The sequence below is a fragment of the Maylandia zebra genome, linkage group LG20 (genome assembly GCF_041146795.1).
Source record: "Maylandia zebra isolate NMK-2024a linkage group LG20, Mzebra_GT3a, whole genome shotgun sequence".
NCBI classification, from domain to species: Eukaryota; Metazoa; Chordata; class Actinopteri; order Cichliformes; family Cichlidae; genus Maylandia; species Maylandia zebra.
The window spans coordinates 8,266,756-8,280,107 of NC_135186.1; the positions used below are offsets into that span (position 1 = coordinate 8,266,756).

A 13,352-nucleotide genomic window follows, 5' to 3' on the forward strand; every position below is an offset into this window, starting at 1 on the left:
ACAAGACACTATTTTACTATTGGTTGAGAAAAAAAAAATCTTGCAACAGTAAAACATTACACTTTAGTCTTCCTATGCAAAGTCCATTAGAGTCAAATTTAAGTACAGGTCCCTTTAATGTAGCCAAACACAGTTTCTTTTCTTCCTTTCATTTATGACACACGACCACAGAAACAGCCAAAAAGTCTAAACAACTGAAAGACCACAGGAGACTATTAAAGTGCATGATGGCAGAATTATCTCCATGGGTACCAACTTCACAACCTCTGCGGAGGTAGGTGTATCATTGTTAAAGTTTACAATCAAGAGATGACTCCATAAATAGGAATGCAAAGGATTTACAGCAAGGTGTTAACAACTGGTTGCACTGGAAAACAGAAAGGGCAGAGAAGATTTAAAAAAAAAAACAACAACTTTGGACTAATGAAATTAAAATGAACTTGGACTACATTGCTCAAAACTGTAACTTCCATTAGTAGTATTATTATCCCCATGAACTCATAAATGGACAGCACCGTAACAAAAAAGCTCAGGTCAATCTTCCTCCTCTCTGCTCTTGCTCTTCTTGTCTTGGCACCCCTGCCCTGTCCAGCCTTGGTAGCAATGACACATGAAGTGTTTCTGGAAATGTTTGGAAGAGTCACTGAGCCGGTGGCCAGAGCCCAGGTGTCTCCTGGTGCAGCGTCCATTGCCGTGGCAAACCTGGAGGCTGCAGCGCTCTGCGTCAGACCTCAGAGATCGAACGAAGGGACCCAAGACATTGTGGACGTAGTCTCTGAGGAGAACGCACTGTTTCTGGATGGTTTGGGAAGATCAATATGGTTACACATAGGCGCGCACACACACACACTGATAATGTTTTCTCACATGCACACCTTGTTTTTGGCGAATTTCAGTTCTCCCCACAGCACAACTCCAGCTGCCCCCAGTGATGCACTCTCTCCAAGTGTGTGCTCCAGGTCCATCTGCACACACACGCACACGCACACACACACACACAGTTTGTCATGCCACATATTTAAAATCTTAATATTATGTGATGTATGCTAAAAAAGTCCTACCTTACTGAGAAACTTGAGTGAGTGTGTGAATGCTAGCCTGGCGTAGGGGAGGACGGGTGTGGCGTGGTCGGTGTTGTTGTGATATGGCCAACCTGACGCCACCCTCAAAGCCTCCAGCAGTCGGTGTCTGGTTAAAGAAGACAGAGCAACCCGTGAGTAAGCGAAACCACCTGTCTGGCCATCATGGCTAACAAAAGCTAAATGACAGGACTGCTCATACCCTTGTCATGATTGGATATGTGAGTGCCTGAGGCAGCAGAGTGTAAGTGAATGCATTTCTTGCTGATTTTCTTGTACCTGACCATTAGAGCTGCATCTGCAGACCCTGCCAGTTTCTGTGGCAGGTAGATGCTGGGGTAGAGAGCGGAGGACTTAGTCCAAAGCCAGGACAGCTCATCATTCTGCTGCCTGGTCCCCCTGAGGCAGTGTCCTGTGTAAGTTTTATCTGATCACACAGAAATACAAATAAAAGACAGAGATCAGCCTGTATCATCGGTACAAAAGGAGTTGTCATTATTGTTCAGATTGCTAGAAAACCAACGTGTTCAACGTTAGTGTTAGACCAACCTGTCTTTCTCTTGTTCTTGTTAAAGCAGGCGGGAAAACCATAAAACCCCCAGAAGCCTTTGGGGCGTTCTCCGACCGCAGACTGGAGTGTCTCTTCCATGAACTTCCGAGCGCTCTCCTCAAACATCTGCCTCGCCAGCGATGTCACTGCCCGCTCTGAAAGATCTGGTTGCTCCTGTTTCACCAGCAGTTTGGACAACCTCCGGTACTCCAGCTTAGATCCAAAGTTCGTCTCCCACAACGGTCTCCATTCCTCCCAGTCGATGACAGCTAGGCCGCTAAAATCTGGTAGCAGGAGGTCGGACAGCTGCGTCACCGTGAGGGAGAGGTGAGAGGCCAGGTCGCTGAGCTGAGGGAGTCCTCCATTCACTTTCTTGCCATTTCGGGAGAGGTATGGATATTTTCCCAAGTGGTCGCGGTAGAAGATGGTCATTTTCTGGAAAATCAAACATTTTCCCTTTTTCACTTGTTTTGGATTTATTGCACATTTAATCCTTGTTACTGTTACAGTGCCCTCACCAGCCCTCTTTCTATGGTTTTAAAGTAGAATATCAGTAAAATAAATGGATGAGGGACGATCACCTGTCCCTGGAAGCGCTCCTTCTTGTTCTCCACAATATGAAAGTCTCCCAGGTCCAGGTGGATGTTGTATCGCTGTGGACAGTTTGCCGTGGGCATGTTCCACACCAGGATGAAAGGCTGGTTCTGCAGGATGGGATGAGCTGCAGCCACAGCTTGCAGCGAGGTGCCGATGAAGGCATCCGCCTGGGGGGAATTCTGTGGCAGCGAGTTGCAACGGAGGGAAGAGATGAAGAAGACGGGGAGGAGGAGGAGAGACAGCTCCATGGCTGCTCACCCACAGATGTGTCCTTCCTGGCAGGAGAAAGAAATCGTCCTGATGAACTTTTCTGCATTTAAATGGTTAACTTTGTATATACAAGTACGGGCTTTTATCTGACAGAAAAACATGATAAGAAATGCAAAAATAAAGACCAGTCAAAGCTATAATGATAAGAAAGTCTCTTTATTCCAATCATTTTTCACCCACTGTAAGAAATCTTTAACATTTCAATGAACCAAATAAAAACAACATGAGAAAATAACAGCAGCAGACAGATTTTTGGAAGACTGATGGGCAACAAGTTACTTAAGTGGTTGAGATTGGTTATATCTGCACTGGTCCAAGCTGTCACTGCAGATATGAAGTATTTATCACTGAGTGCAACAATGACTGTGATTCGCATTATTCTGCGAAAAATTCTACATCAAAGCAGCTCAACAAACGCAGAAAAGCTTATTTTTTAGTTTTTCTCACTTCAAACCTTTCTCAATGTGAGGAAACAGGAGGGGAGCTGGCGCTGCTGGTGTATCCGCTGCAGGGGAAGCAGTCAAAGCCGACGTGGAGCTTCTAGTTCCTGCTGAATGCACAGCCAGCTTACGGCCGAAGAACTCCAGATGAAGCGATTGGAGTTGAGACATGGACAGGTGGAGGTAGACGGTGTGCATCTTTGGGCTAAGAGCTGCAAAGATGAAACTGCAGCCTCGCACCTGTTGCGCATCGAGCTCCGCCCCCTTTCCTTAAACGTTACACTGATGCCGCCATTCAGACAGTCCGGGATAGACTGATATTTCACTGAGGTGAGAGATGTGAGTCACCCTCTCATCCGATTAGAGCTCAGATTAGATTCTGCTTGAGGGATTTTTTTTCCCTCTCCCCAGCGCTAACCTGGATTCTCCGCGCGCACTCGGTGCCGAACAGTGATAGGCGTGCCCCATCGCTGTAGCTGTGTGGCCCCACTGATGTGTAAGGCTAAACGGTAATTGGACTGATTCTTATATTGCGCTTTTCTACTCAACGGAGCACTAAAAGCGCCTTTAACATGACCACCGCGCTGCGCTTTTGCGCATGAAGCGGCGACAGCGCCACCTTTTCTCGACATTTGGGGACCAAAACACATTTTTATGGAAGTCAAGCAGTCTCACAGCAATAGGAAATAGTCATGATCTTTAATTTATTCTTGTTTCAATCAAACCTCAAAACCCGGATTACAAAACACATAAAAAAAACAACAACAAGGAAAATATGTAATATTTATTACGATATAACCATAATCTGCAGCGAGTGTGCGCTCCTGCCTGCAGTTAATTCGCTTAACTGCCAGAAAAAAAACACATAACACACTCTGGGCTGTAAATTCTGCTGTGCCAAGGTCCCGCATTGGAAGCTGGGAGCAGGGGAGTCACGTTTATGCTTTGCTCAGCTGTACTGGTTGTAATAATTACAATTATTTAAGCTCTTTTCAAGTAAACACAGCAAACTGAACCGATGAGTTTAATTCTGCTGCTGCAGATCCCGTCTGTGTATCACACAGGCTACACTGTACAGAGTTAGGCTCAAACATCAGTCACTACAATAAAAAAAAGTACATTCTTGAGTGAAACTGAAGCATTAAAGTTTATCCCCAGTTTCTTGCTGGGTCCTTATGTTCACCATCATTTCTCTTTTACTCAGTGCAGCGATGCAGACGTACAGGTACACATGCAGCTGGGTTCACACGCAGCATCTGTTCACAGGTGTTGGGAAATACTTCTGCAAACTGTGACGTGGAAAAAGTAAAAGTGTTGAGTGCGAGTGTTTACTTCTTTGGTTTGCTAGCACAGTTCTTTCTATGTCACACTTCTTCTTCCAATATGTGTGTGTTTTGTGAGTTTGTGCTTATTTCTGTCTTTTGGTGTGTATCTGACAGCGATCATCAAATGTCCTTGTGCATCCAGTAGATGGGAAGTCCTTTGGCATCTCTGTACGGAGTTTCAGTCAGAGTCTGAACTACACACTGCCCTGCACACTGAGGAGGAGGGGGAGGACGAGGGATAGTGGGAGGAGGAGGAGGTGGTGGAGGAGGAGGAGGTAAACTAAAGGATGGAGGCGACCGTACAGCACAACCACCTCCTGAGTCTCTGTCCCCTTGAGCGTGCATCTTTGTTTGCGTCTGCACGCTCGTTTCCTCACTCGGCATTCGGGAGAACCTCAGAAGCGTCTCCATGGGAATGAATGCCGTCATGGCCCCCGCGTTCTGCACTGGTGTCGACAGCACATAGCCAAGGTGGGCGTAGAAGTGCTGCTTATCGTGGGTGGTCAGACAGAGACGCTTGAACCCTCGACTTCTGGCGTAACGTTCGGTCTTCTCCATCAGAGTGCGGCCATAGCCCTTGCCTCGCTCCGCCTCGGACACAACTACTGACTCGACAAAAAGGCTGCCGCTGTGACCCACGACCCGAGACAGCCTGGCGTGGCCGAGTAGCCTCTCAGTCTCCCCGCGGCCCTGCAGGAGGACCAGGTTGACAGGAAACTCTGAGCAGGATTTTTGGAGAGAGTGAACCCGGGCGGCCTGGCTCCTCTGCCACTCGCAGTTGACGAGGTCTGCGCAGGGAACGAGCAGGTCGGGACGCTGGTGGATGGGAACGGCGTGGACCTTCTCTGGCTGCTCGGAGACTACGTGTAGCTTCTCTTTAACGTCTCCATCCAGTGTTGAGACCTCGTAGAAGTTTTGTCGCCTCGGATCGTCGGACGTTGACGTTACGGGTTCAGACCTGCGACGATCAGGGTTTCAAGTCAGTCTCCATTTACCTTCTATGGTTAAGTGTGAAAATATCAGGAAGTGTCTCAAGCATGCAGTTCCTCCTTAGCTGAGTGGTTAAAACACTGTGTCTGTTACCCAACAGGCAGTGCGAGCAAGGATTAGAGATGAAGGCATTCATTTGCTTTCAAAACCACACCAGAAACAGCAAATGTATATATAGTAATATAATTCACTAGACACCCTCATCCAAGGAGGCCCTGCCAGGGTTAATCAGGCCCCGGAGTGCGTCAGTGGTTTATGTTCAATTATTATTTCTCTTCTACTTTCTTCTGTTTGTTTTTCTACAGTTTATTTTCTTCTATAAATTCACTGCAACTGAGAAGTAATACTTACCTCTTTAATATTTATGGAGCCGCACTTCTTCAAAGGGACAGAAAAGGTGATAGAGAGAAGTAAGACAAAAGTGACAAGATAGGAGAAAGCAGGGAGGAGAGCCGGAAGGGGGGCGCATAATATAACGGTGGATCCTACAGGTGGATGTGAGAGCTGCTGAAACAGCAGGCAGGGCAGCAGCAGCTTTTACGTGTTGAACGCAGAAACGGGAACTCGAGAAGCCTAAAGAAACTGCCAAAATACATCTCTCGCATCACTTACCAAGTATGATGTGAGAGATGTGATGTGGGGGTGTGACTGAACCGACTTTTAAGTTCCATTTTATCTACGACATGCTGGAGTATCATATGCTGAGATCTTGTCTCACTCTCCTTTAAATACTACAAAGAGCTCAAACTTCTGATCTGGAGTGTAAGTGTAAGCCTACGTGTGAAGTCCATTTGGTTCAAATCCACACTGTGGATTTAAACTGCCTCACAATTAATATCGCAATTCTCAAATACACATCAAAGTGCAATCATAGCCGCGCTCATGCATTTTTATGTGCGCTTGAGATGTGAGAGCGTTTAACTGATGAATAGATTCTGTTCATGTACGCTGAGGTCCTGATGTTTAATAGCTGTTATCATTCTAAATGGGGAAGCAGTAGTTATCTGTCACAGTTTCACCACAGTGCTTCTTCAGAAAGGCTGAAGTGCAGTTTAGTCAGCACAAACTGACGCTGAAACGAACTAATCCAGCTAATTCAACTCAAAGCCAAGCTGTACTTGCTTCTTATGTAAAAACCCCAAATGCATTCACACTGCAGTATATCTCTATATATATGTTATTTTAAATTATAGTCAAGTCGTCCACATTAGAGTCACAAACCAGTAATTAAAGTGGTCTTAAAGAAGAAGCAAAACTGGGTTCACCCCAAGTCGTGCATGCAAAATGTGAAAAATGACTGACAGTGAGAAAAACATTGCAGTCGTTTTTAATTTAAGTTTTTCTTGGACTAAATAAATAAATAAATAACTCACCAAGAGAGAAATGCTGAAACGAAACAGCTGACTGTCAAACTGATTTGAATGTGTTACTGGCTATGCAATGCTACTTCACATACTCTCCTTCAACAGGAAATGGGAGTTTACTGAATAAGGCACTGACTACCTTCTTTTTGATGTCTGACTCTGCCTTTTAAACTTTAATTATATTCAGTATTGAAGCCACAACACTTACATCGGGTATGATGAAAAACAGAGGTTGGAAACTTCCTGTCACTGCTCGAGAGTAAAAGAAACCTTATTCTTTTTCGGATTTTGCATTAAAATGACTGACATTTCCATATTATGTTTAAATCAACAGCAGTGTTTTGTGTGCTCTATATGTTTTGTTGTTTCTGTAAAGAGGTCCACTTTTATCTGACTGTGTGTGTGTGTGTGTTTGCGAAATTCAAATTCAACTGAAGTCACAGCTTATGCTGTTTTTGGAACGTATGTTTAGAGACTAATGCAATCGTCTTATAAACTTTCACAATATATGCTTTGCAGACATTCCCTACCAAAACAGGAATAGGTCTGTTATTTGATAAGGAAAATGACAACAAAAAAAACTAACATTTATTAGTTAATTTTAAAATACAAAACAAATGAACCAAAACTACTTTATTTAGTAAAACTAGTACAAAAAGACAGCCAAAATCTGGGCTTTTATTGTGAAGGGGGTGGACATGGAAAAGTGACGTTTTGAAAGTAACACTTTTATCTATTACCAAGAACCACACTAGAGGTTGGCAGTTCGATTCAACTGTCAATAGTATTGCAAACCCCCCCTGGTATTGGGTGATACTAGTGCAATAGGCTCTAGCCTATAGCACAGTTAAACAACATGTGCTTTGGTTTAGAGACAGGCACATGCATATTTCTTGTCTCCAAAAGACCTAGTATCAAAATGCAGGAAAATCTGAAAGGTGTTTTTTTTATTGTGTTAACTCATTATTGAAGAATCACAGTGATTTAGTGGTTATTAAATATGTTCAGAAATGGCAAACCTATGATGATTCATGCCATACACTGCAATCTTGTGCATAAACTGCCTTTATGGGTTGCAAAGTGTCAGTATTGGCAGTACTGGTCCTATATTTACTTGGTGTCAGATTGATACCAAAAACAGCAGTTTTACAGACCACTAAACCACACTGAGATACTTCCAACAGAACTTATAGACCAACATTTAGAAACAAACATTAATTTTTCACAGTGAAACAAGCCCCACTAACGTAGGGCATCAAAAAATTAGATTAAACTCTTATTGTTCCACTCCACGGAAATCTTTAGTAAAAGGCGAAAGATTTATACGATCTGAAGAGAAACAAGAGTGTACTGGAGACTAGACGAGCGGCAGGCCGACCCCATTCTCCGACATAGCAGTCTCTATTACGGTTCGCACTTTAACGTTTAATAATGCCACAACTAAACAGACACAAACTAATACTGTTCGGAAATTTCACGCTACCTTTTAGGAAAACACAAACGCTACATGGTAAATTATTAAATATACTATAAACGTTTACACACGCGCAATGCATTATGGGAACACTGCGATCACAGCCACGCCTCTAACTTTAGTTGTGTGTTTCCTACGTTATTTTTCACTAAAGCTCCCGCTTCTTCATAAAACACTGATGTGATTATGTGACGTCTGAATGAAGCGAGGATGCCAGATTTTCCAACAAGAACAGTAATTACTAAAAACGTTACTTTCCGTGCTCAGAGGTTTCGCGCATGCGTAATAGACACTCAATGTTGTCGCCCTCTGCACATGCGTAGTATAACCGCGTTTCATGTCTGCGTACAGCAGTGTACATTCATTAAATACAACAATAGAATACTAAAATATATCGTTAATATTATTACTCATGTATGATTTAAAAATAAGGGATTACTCCCTTTCTCTAACCTCTCTCACTTATAAGATGCTTCTTTTTATGTTTTTCCTTGGCCAGATAGCCCAAAAACCTTTATAGTGAGAAATAACACGGGGTGGGAGGGCAACAAGATAAATATCGGGTACCTTAAAGAGGGAAGAAAGTAAGACGCTAAACTAAACGTGGTAATACCGTTTTAATGCTCTCGTTAATCAGAAAACAGATTTATTACAGACAAAGTTTTTTTCCCCCCAGGTAGTAGCAAGAGCAGAAATGTATGCTTTGTGGGAGTTGTAGTTATTCGATGTTTCACTGCCCACAACTCCCCTGATCGTAAAATAATTAAGCACATTTGAGATAAAATATTGATATAAAAATAAGCTGGGTATTTTTTAAAATATATATATATTTGTCATCTACTCCTCCCTTATTGGCGTCCACTTCTATGCAAGTTAAATGAACTCTCATTCACAGCGACATGCTAGCATGCCCATGTGCTTATTTACAGCTTTAGGCGTCAATAAGCAGTACCCCGTGGGTGCGTAGTGACGCTAGTTAAATATTAGTAAGAAACTCATTTTAAGTTTATTCTAAAGCAACAAGTTCACCTTTTCGGTCGCTTCCTACCACCACAAAGTTACCTACATTTTTTTAAGTCTCGTGGTTGGTTGCCGTTTCTGGTCGTCCTCTCACAGGAGTTTGTTTCACAGCTGATCTGCGGTAAGCTCTAAATCTGGCTTCACGACTGTATAAGCTTATGGCCGTTCATAGCGTCCGCTCCTGTATCAGTTTCCCCTACCATCAAACCGGTACGTCCATAACGGGAGGAAATGCTGCTGCTCACGTCAAGAGTGCGTGCTGTCACGTCTGCCCCCAGCGAATGGGAGTTGTATTACATATACACAAAAAGTGACAAATTAAAGGAAAATCTGTTCCGTTGACCTTTTCAGTGAGGTCATGAGTGGCTTCTTTGTGTTATATAGTAGGTGGAATATTTTGGCTATTATTTAAATAATGCATAATGTATGACTATTATTGTAACTTTAAAAAATTAATTAAAAACAGTGATCTGCAGTAAGTATTGTCTAAAGTTGAGTCACAGCTGAATCATGTACAAGCACCTTTAGGAAAGATGAAAATTGACACATGGAAACAAAGGGAAATGACGTTAACAAAGCAGTGCAGTAGTGATGAGTAGTCTCTTACTACATAAGCTGAAGGCTAGAACATAATGAAGGACCACAAACTGCCTGTGAGAATCAACCAAAGCTCAGTGTTACATGCACTGCATTTGAATCACCCAAATACTTGCATTTACATGTTATTAATATGGCACTGAAAAAAATATCAAGTTGCATTAGAAATTTAACAGAGGCAAGATTTTTTAACAAAATTTTTTATTTATTTTTTTTCCATTTTTAAATCCAGGACAACTTATTCAAGGATAATCAAGGCGAAATAAGCACTAATGTTATATTAGATTTTTTTTTTTCTTCCTTTTTTTTCTCTTTACATTGTGTCAGAGATGATGGTGAATTTTATCAGAACTGGTCAAAGTAAAACAAAACAAAAAGCAAAAAAAGAATATAACAATACATTATTAATTAATTCAATACAATGATGTGTGGAGTCAATGACGAATAACAATGGCCCAGAAAACATAGGGTTGTTTTCACTGCTTCTTCTGTGGTACTGCAATAATCACCAGCACTAACTCAACTCGATCAACAACAGTAGAGGAAGAAACGGAGCGCGCTCACAAAGTTCTGCACCCCAGCCCCCCCAAAGAGGAAACACTCTTTTTTTGTTAATTTAAATATTTTATCAAAGCTTCTGTTTTGAATCTTCATAAAATGTTTCTAAAATGTATCTTTTTTTAAACTCTCTTTTTTTTTTGCCTTTTTGAATTTGAAGTTTTCCTTTTCAGGGAAGTTTTTCATCTCCATTTTACCACAGTGTATCCGTTTTTGCAACTGTGGTTGCCTATATGTTGTACCCGCGTGTGTGTGTGTGTGTGTGTGTGTGTGTGTGTGTGTGTGTGTGTGTGTGTGTGTGTGTGTCTGTCTCCATGGGTTGATGTGTCCTTGGCTGAGGCTTGGAACAACTTGGAGTTGTTTAAGTGCTCACGTGAATGCAAAGCCTGCACATGTGAAGCTCTGTGTCTTTTTGGACGTGTGTATGGAGTGCTTGTGTACTATACGTCCTTACACTGCTTTTACCTGTTTTAGGTCACTGCAGCAAAGGCATTCATACTGAGAGGTTGAAGCTGGCTCAAGTAACAAGGTATGTGGCCTTCAGCTAGCTCTGTATGTGTATATCTAACCAAAGTCAGCTTAACAAGGGGTCTGTTGAGCTGGTTGTGCACGAGGGTGAGCAGACTTAAGTGAGCGTCTCTCAGTGCCTACAGAGATCAGTGAATGTGTGTGTGTGATGGAGTGTGTGTTCATACTCTGATTTATATACCTGGAGGTGAGCCAAGTACACTTTCATGCATTTGCACCATCTGTGTAAAGCTTATGAGTCTCTATAGCCACTGCATGATGTGGGAAAGGACATATGTCTGTGTGTCTGTCTGTCTGTATGTGTGTTTGTAGTAGAAGGCACGGAGGGTGGTATGGGAGGCTCAGTCTCTCAGGTCCATGCTGGAGCCAAACAGAGCCACCAGCTGCTCCTCATAGTGGGCGATGTTCCTCTTCATGATCTCCTTACAGGAGCCCAGGAGGCGCTCAAATGCCTGGATGTCTATTACTAAACAGAGAAACAGAGATGGATGTGAAATACATCTGAGGATTAAATTCAGTTGTCACAACACATTTAAACAGTCTACAAGGGGTACTGTTGAAATGTTTCCCCACATAAAGTTACATATATATGTAAACACAGGACTTTGTAGATTGGAGGGAATGTAATCATCTCCATCTTAACATCGCAAATACAAGGGGATGGTTGTGGACTTTAAGAGAGGTAGGAGGAGGACATAACCAATACCGATAACCACCCAGAAGCAGAAGTAGTCTTTAACCACAGATACTTTGGTGTGCAGCTCAACAGGAAGTTGGAGCCATGAGGAATAGATAAAGTTTTTCTGTTTGGGATGTGAGGCATTATGTCTGTGCTGAAGCTGTCTGCCTTTGTGATGTAAATTTCCTGAAAAGAATAAATAAAGGATTGGCTTTCCCAAACATCTACATTAGAATATCAGGGTAGACGTATTTCTGAGGCGCAAGTGCAACGAGTAGAGTTGCGATTAGAATCATCTGAAGCTGCCAAGCTGGAAACACATCTCACAAGAACCCCACTTGAACCCCGAGGTCTCCAAAGTACCAGACAAATTCACCTCCATCAGGACAAATGCGAGCATAAGCATTCATCCCGAATGAAACAACAACTTCAGTCATCAGTGAAATGTTTCTGATGCATCATTAATACATTTAGCAGACTGCTTATCTTATCTGTCACAGATGCACTGTGACAGATATACATGTTCATAACAGCACTACAGGCACCAGGGGGCCTTTGAAGTCCTGCTCATCTTTAACAACGGTGGGAGAGTGACAGGAGTACAGCAGACAGAATATGCCGCTGCAGTACAGATTAATGACACTTCCTCTTCTTAAAAGATCAAGCATTTGTTCAAGACAAGCTGGGGTACCGTCAGGGAACAGAAAATACACTGAAATACAAGATGGATAAGAGTGTATACTAACAGTGTATTTATGGTTAACACTAAAGAGGAGTAAACAGGGGAATACAGAGTGGAGCTAATACACCATTAAAACAAATAACAGAGATGACTGGAAAACTAAATAAAAACCACAGGGATGCTACAAAAACACAACCAGTTATTAAAAAAAATAAAAATAATAATAATCCTGTTCATTTTCAAAACTGAAGAGCTGCTCATACACACTCTGAAGAGCCTGAATTAGTGTACCCACTTTAAAAGCAAAATAATGACACAATGACCTTCAATCAAAGAGAAAAAAAAAAAAAAAGGCGATGAACAGCCGGCCGTGAATTAATCAAAATTCAAATGCCACTTGATATCTCAGGCCAAAATGCTTGTAACAGTTCAATTAGTAGAAAATGAATACCACAGACCTGTTGAAAGTTTGAGTGGTTTAAATACTATTCATTCACAGATTTTATATGATGCCCAACTATATACAAGGGTTACACACATCTAAGTTCCTTATCACTATCCTTGAGATAGCAGGATTGGCATTGATGTCCAAGTATATTTTGTCTTACCCAAACACTTGACATCTCCCACTGCGTAGGCTGAGGCGGCCCGGGGCTTGTTAGTGACCAAGGCCAGCTCCCCGAAGTACTGACCCCTGGTACAGCGTGTTATCTCCACCTCCGCATTGTCTGCGTGGTCTGCCTTCGTCTGCAGGAGAGGGGGGAGGAGAAAAGGGAACAGGATTAAAGGTTAGGAGCCTCAACCCCGAAGCAAGAGGCACTCAGCAGACTGAGCAGACAATCATGAATCCCATAGTTGCTAGGCAAATAGAGGACACGCTTTTGTGTTGTGATGGATTTCAATGGAGAGTGTGGGTTGCTATTGTGCTGTACAGAAATTACCTGGTGAAAGAATATAATCAGGCTTTTGTCTAACTGCATACTGTTAAACCAGTAAGTATGATCCTAAGTTTTCTGCTTATAGAAATGCACATTGAAAATACATTCATTCAAAGAAGTTGAGCTTCTTACTTTACTCTTCATCATGATCTTGACCTCCCCAGACTCTACAATGTAGAAACAATCAGCTTTGTCTCCCTGAGGAGAAAGAAAAGACACTTACATATATATATGCTCTATATGAATGTAAAGACCTTCAAC

The 13,352-nt window shown here is 42.4% G+C and overlaps 3 protein-coding genes and 1 non-coding gene across 7 annotated transcripts in view; all 4 read right to left on the bottom strand.

The window, feature by feature from the left end:
* Nucleotides 1-85: 85 nt before the first annotated feature.
* On the bottom strand, nucleotides 86-6,643 carry hyal3 (hyaluronidase 3). 3 transcript variants are annotated; one of them, XM_004554013.3, is made up of 7 exons: nucleotides 6,625-6,643; nucleotides 2,211-2,501; nucleotides 1,629-2,064; nucleotides 1,359-1,506; nucleotides 1,062-1,188; nucleotides 876-965; nucleotides 86-795 (listed from the first exon to the last, which is right to left on the bottom strand). In XM_004554013.3, exons 2-7 carry the CDS (start codon nucleotides 2,472-2,474, stop codon nucleotides 535-537), a joined length of 1,326 nt encoding a protein of 441 aa, XP_004554070.3. In that variant the 5' UTR covers nucleotides 2,475-2,501; nucleotides 6,625-6,643; the 3' UTR covers nucleotides 86-534. The 3 variants fall into 3 exon arrangements, with proteins under 3 accessions (XP_004554070.3, XP_004554068.3, XP_004554069.3); XM_004554011.6 differs by lacking the exon at nucleotides 6,625-6,643 and adding an exon at nucleotides 2,951-3,219; XM_004554012.6 differs by lacking the exon at nucleotides 6,625-6,643 and adding an exon at nucleotides 2,944-3,219.
* Nucleotides 3,449-9,722, bottom strand: naa80 (N-alpha-acetyltransferase 80, NatH catalytic subunit). The gene is made up of 2 exons (XM_004554014.4): nucleotides 9,156-9,722; nucleotides 3,449-5,219 (listed from the first exon to the last, which is right to left on the bottom strand). Coding segments are annotated over exons 1-2 (840 nt in total). The 5' UTR covers nucleotides 9,158-9,722; the 3' UTR covers nucleotides 3,449-4,381.
* Nucleotides 7,851-7,964, bottom strand: LOC111500415 (U5 spliceosomal RNA). The gene has a single exon (XR_002721092.2). It is a non-coding gene; the product is annotated as a U5 spliceosomal RNA (small nuclear RNA).
* A 167-nt stretch (nucleotides 9,723-9,889) lies between the features above and the next one.
* Nucleotides 9,890-13,352, bottom strand: part of prkar2aa (protein kinase, cAMP-dependent, regulatory, type II, alpha A) — a 45,999-nt gene continuing 42,536 nt past the window's right edge. For both annotated transcript variants that reach the window (XM_076878122.1, XM_004554010.5), the window contains exons 9-11: nucleotides 13,224-13,289; nucleotides 12,762-12,900; nucleotides 9,890-11,258 (exon numbers count right to left, since the gene is read on the bottom strand). In XM_076878122.1, coding sequence (XP_076734237.1) covers nucleotides 11,134-11,258; nucleotides 12,762-12,900; nucleotides 13,224-13,289 — 330 coding nt within the window. In that variant the 3' untranslated portion in view covers nucleotides 9,890-11,133. The remainder of the gene's footprint in view (nucleotides 11,259-12,761; nucleotides 12,901-13,223; nucleotides 13,290-13,352) is intronic.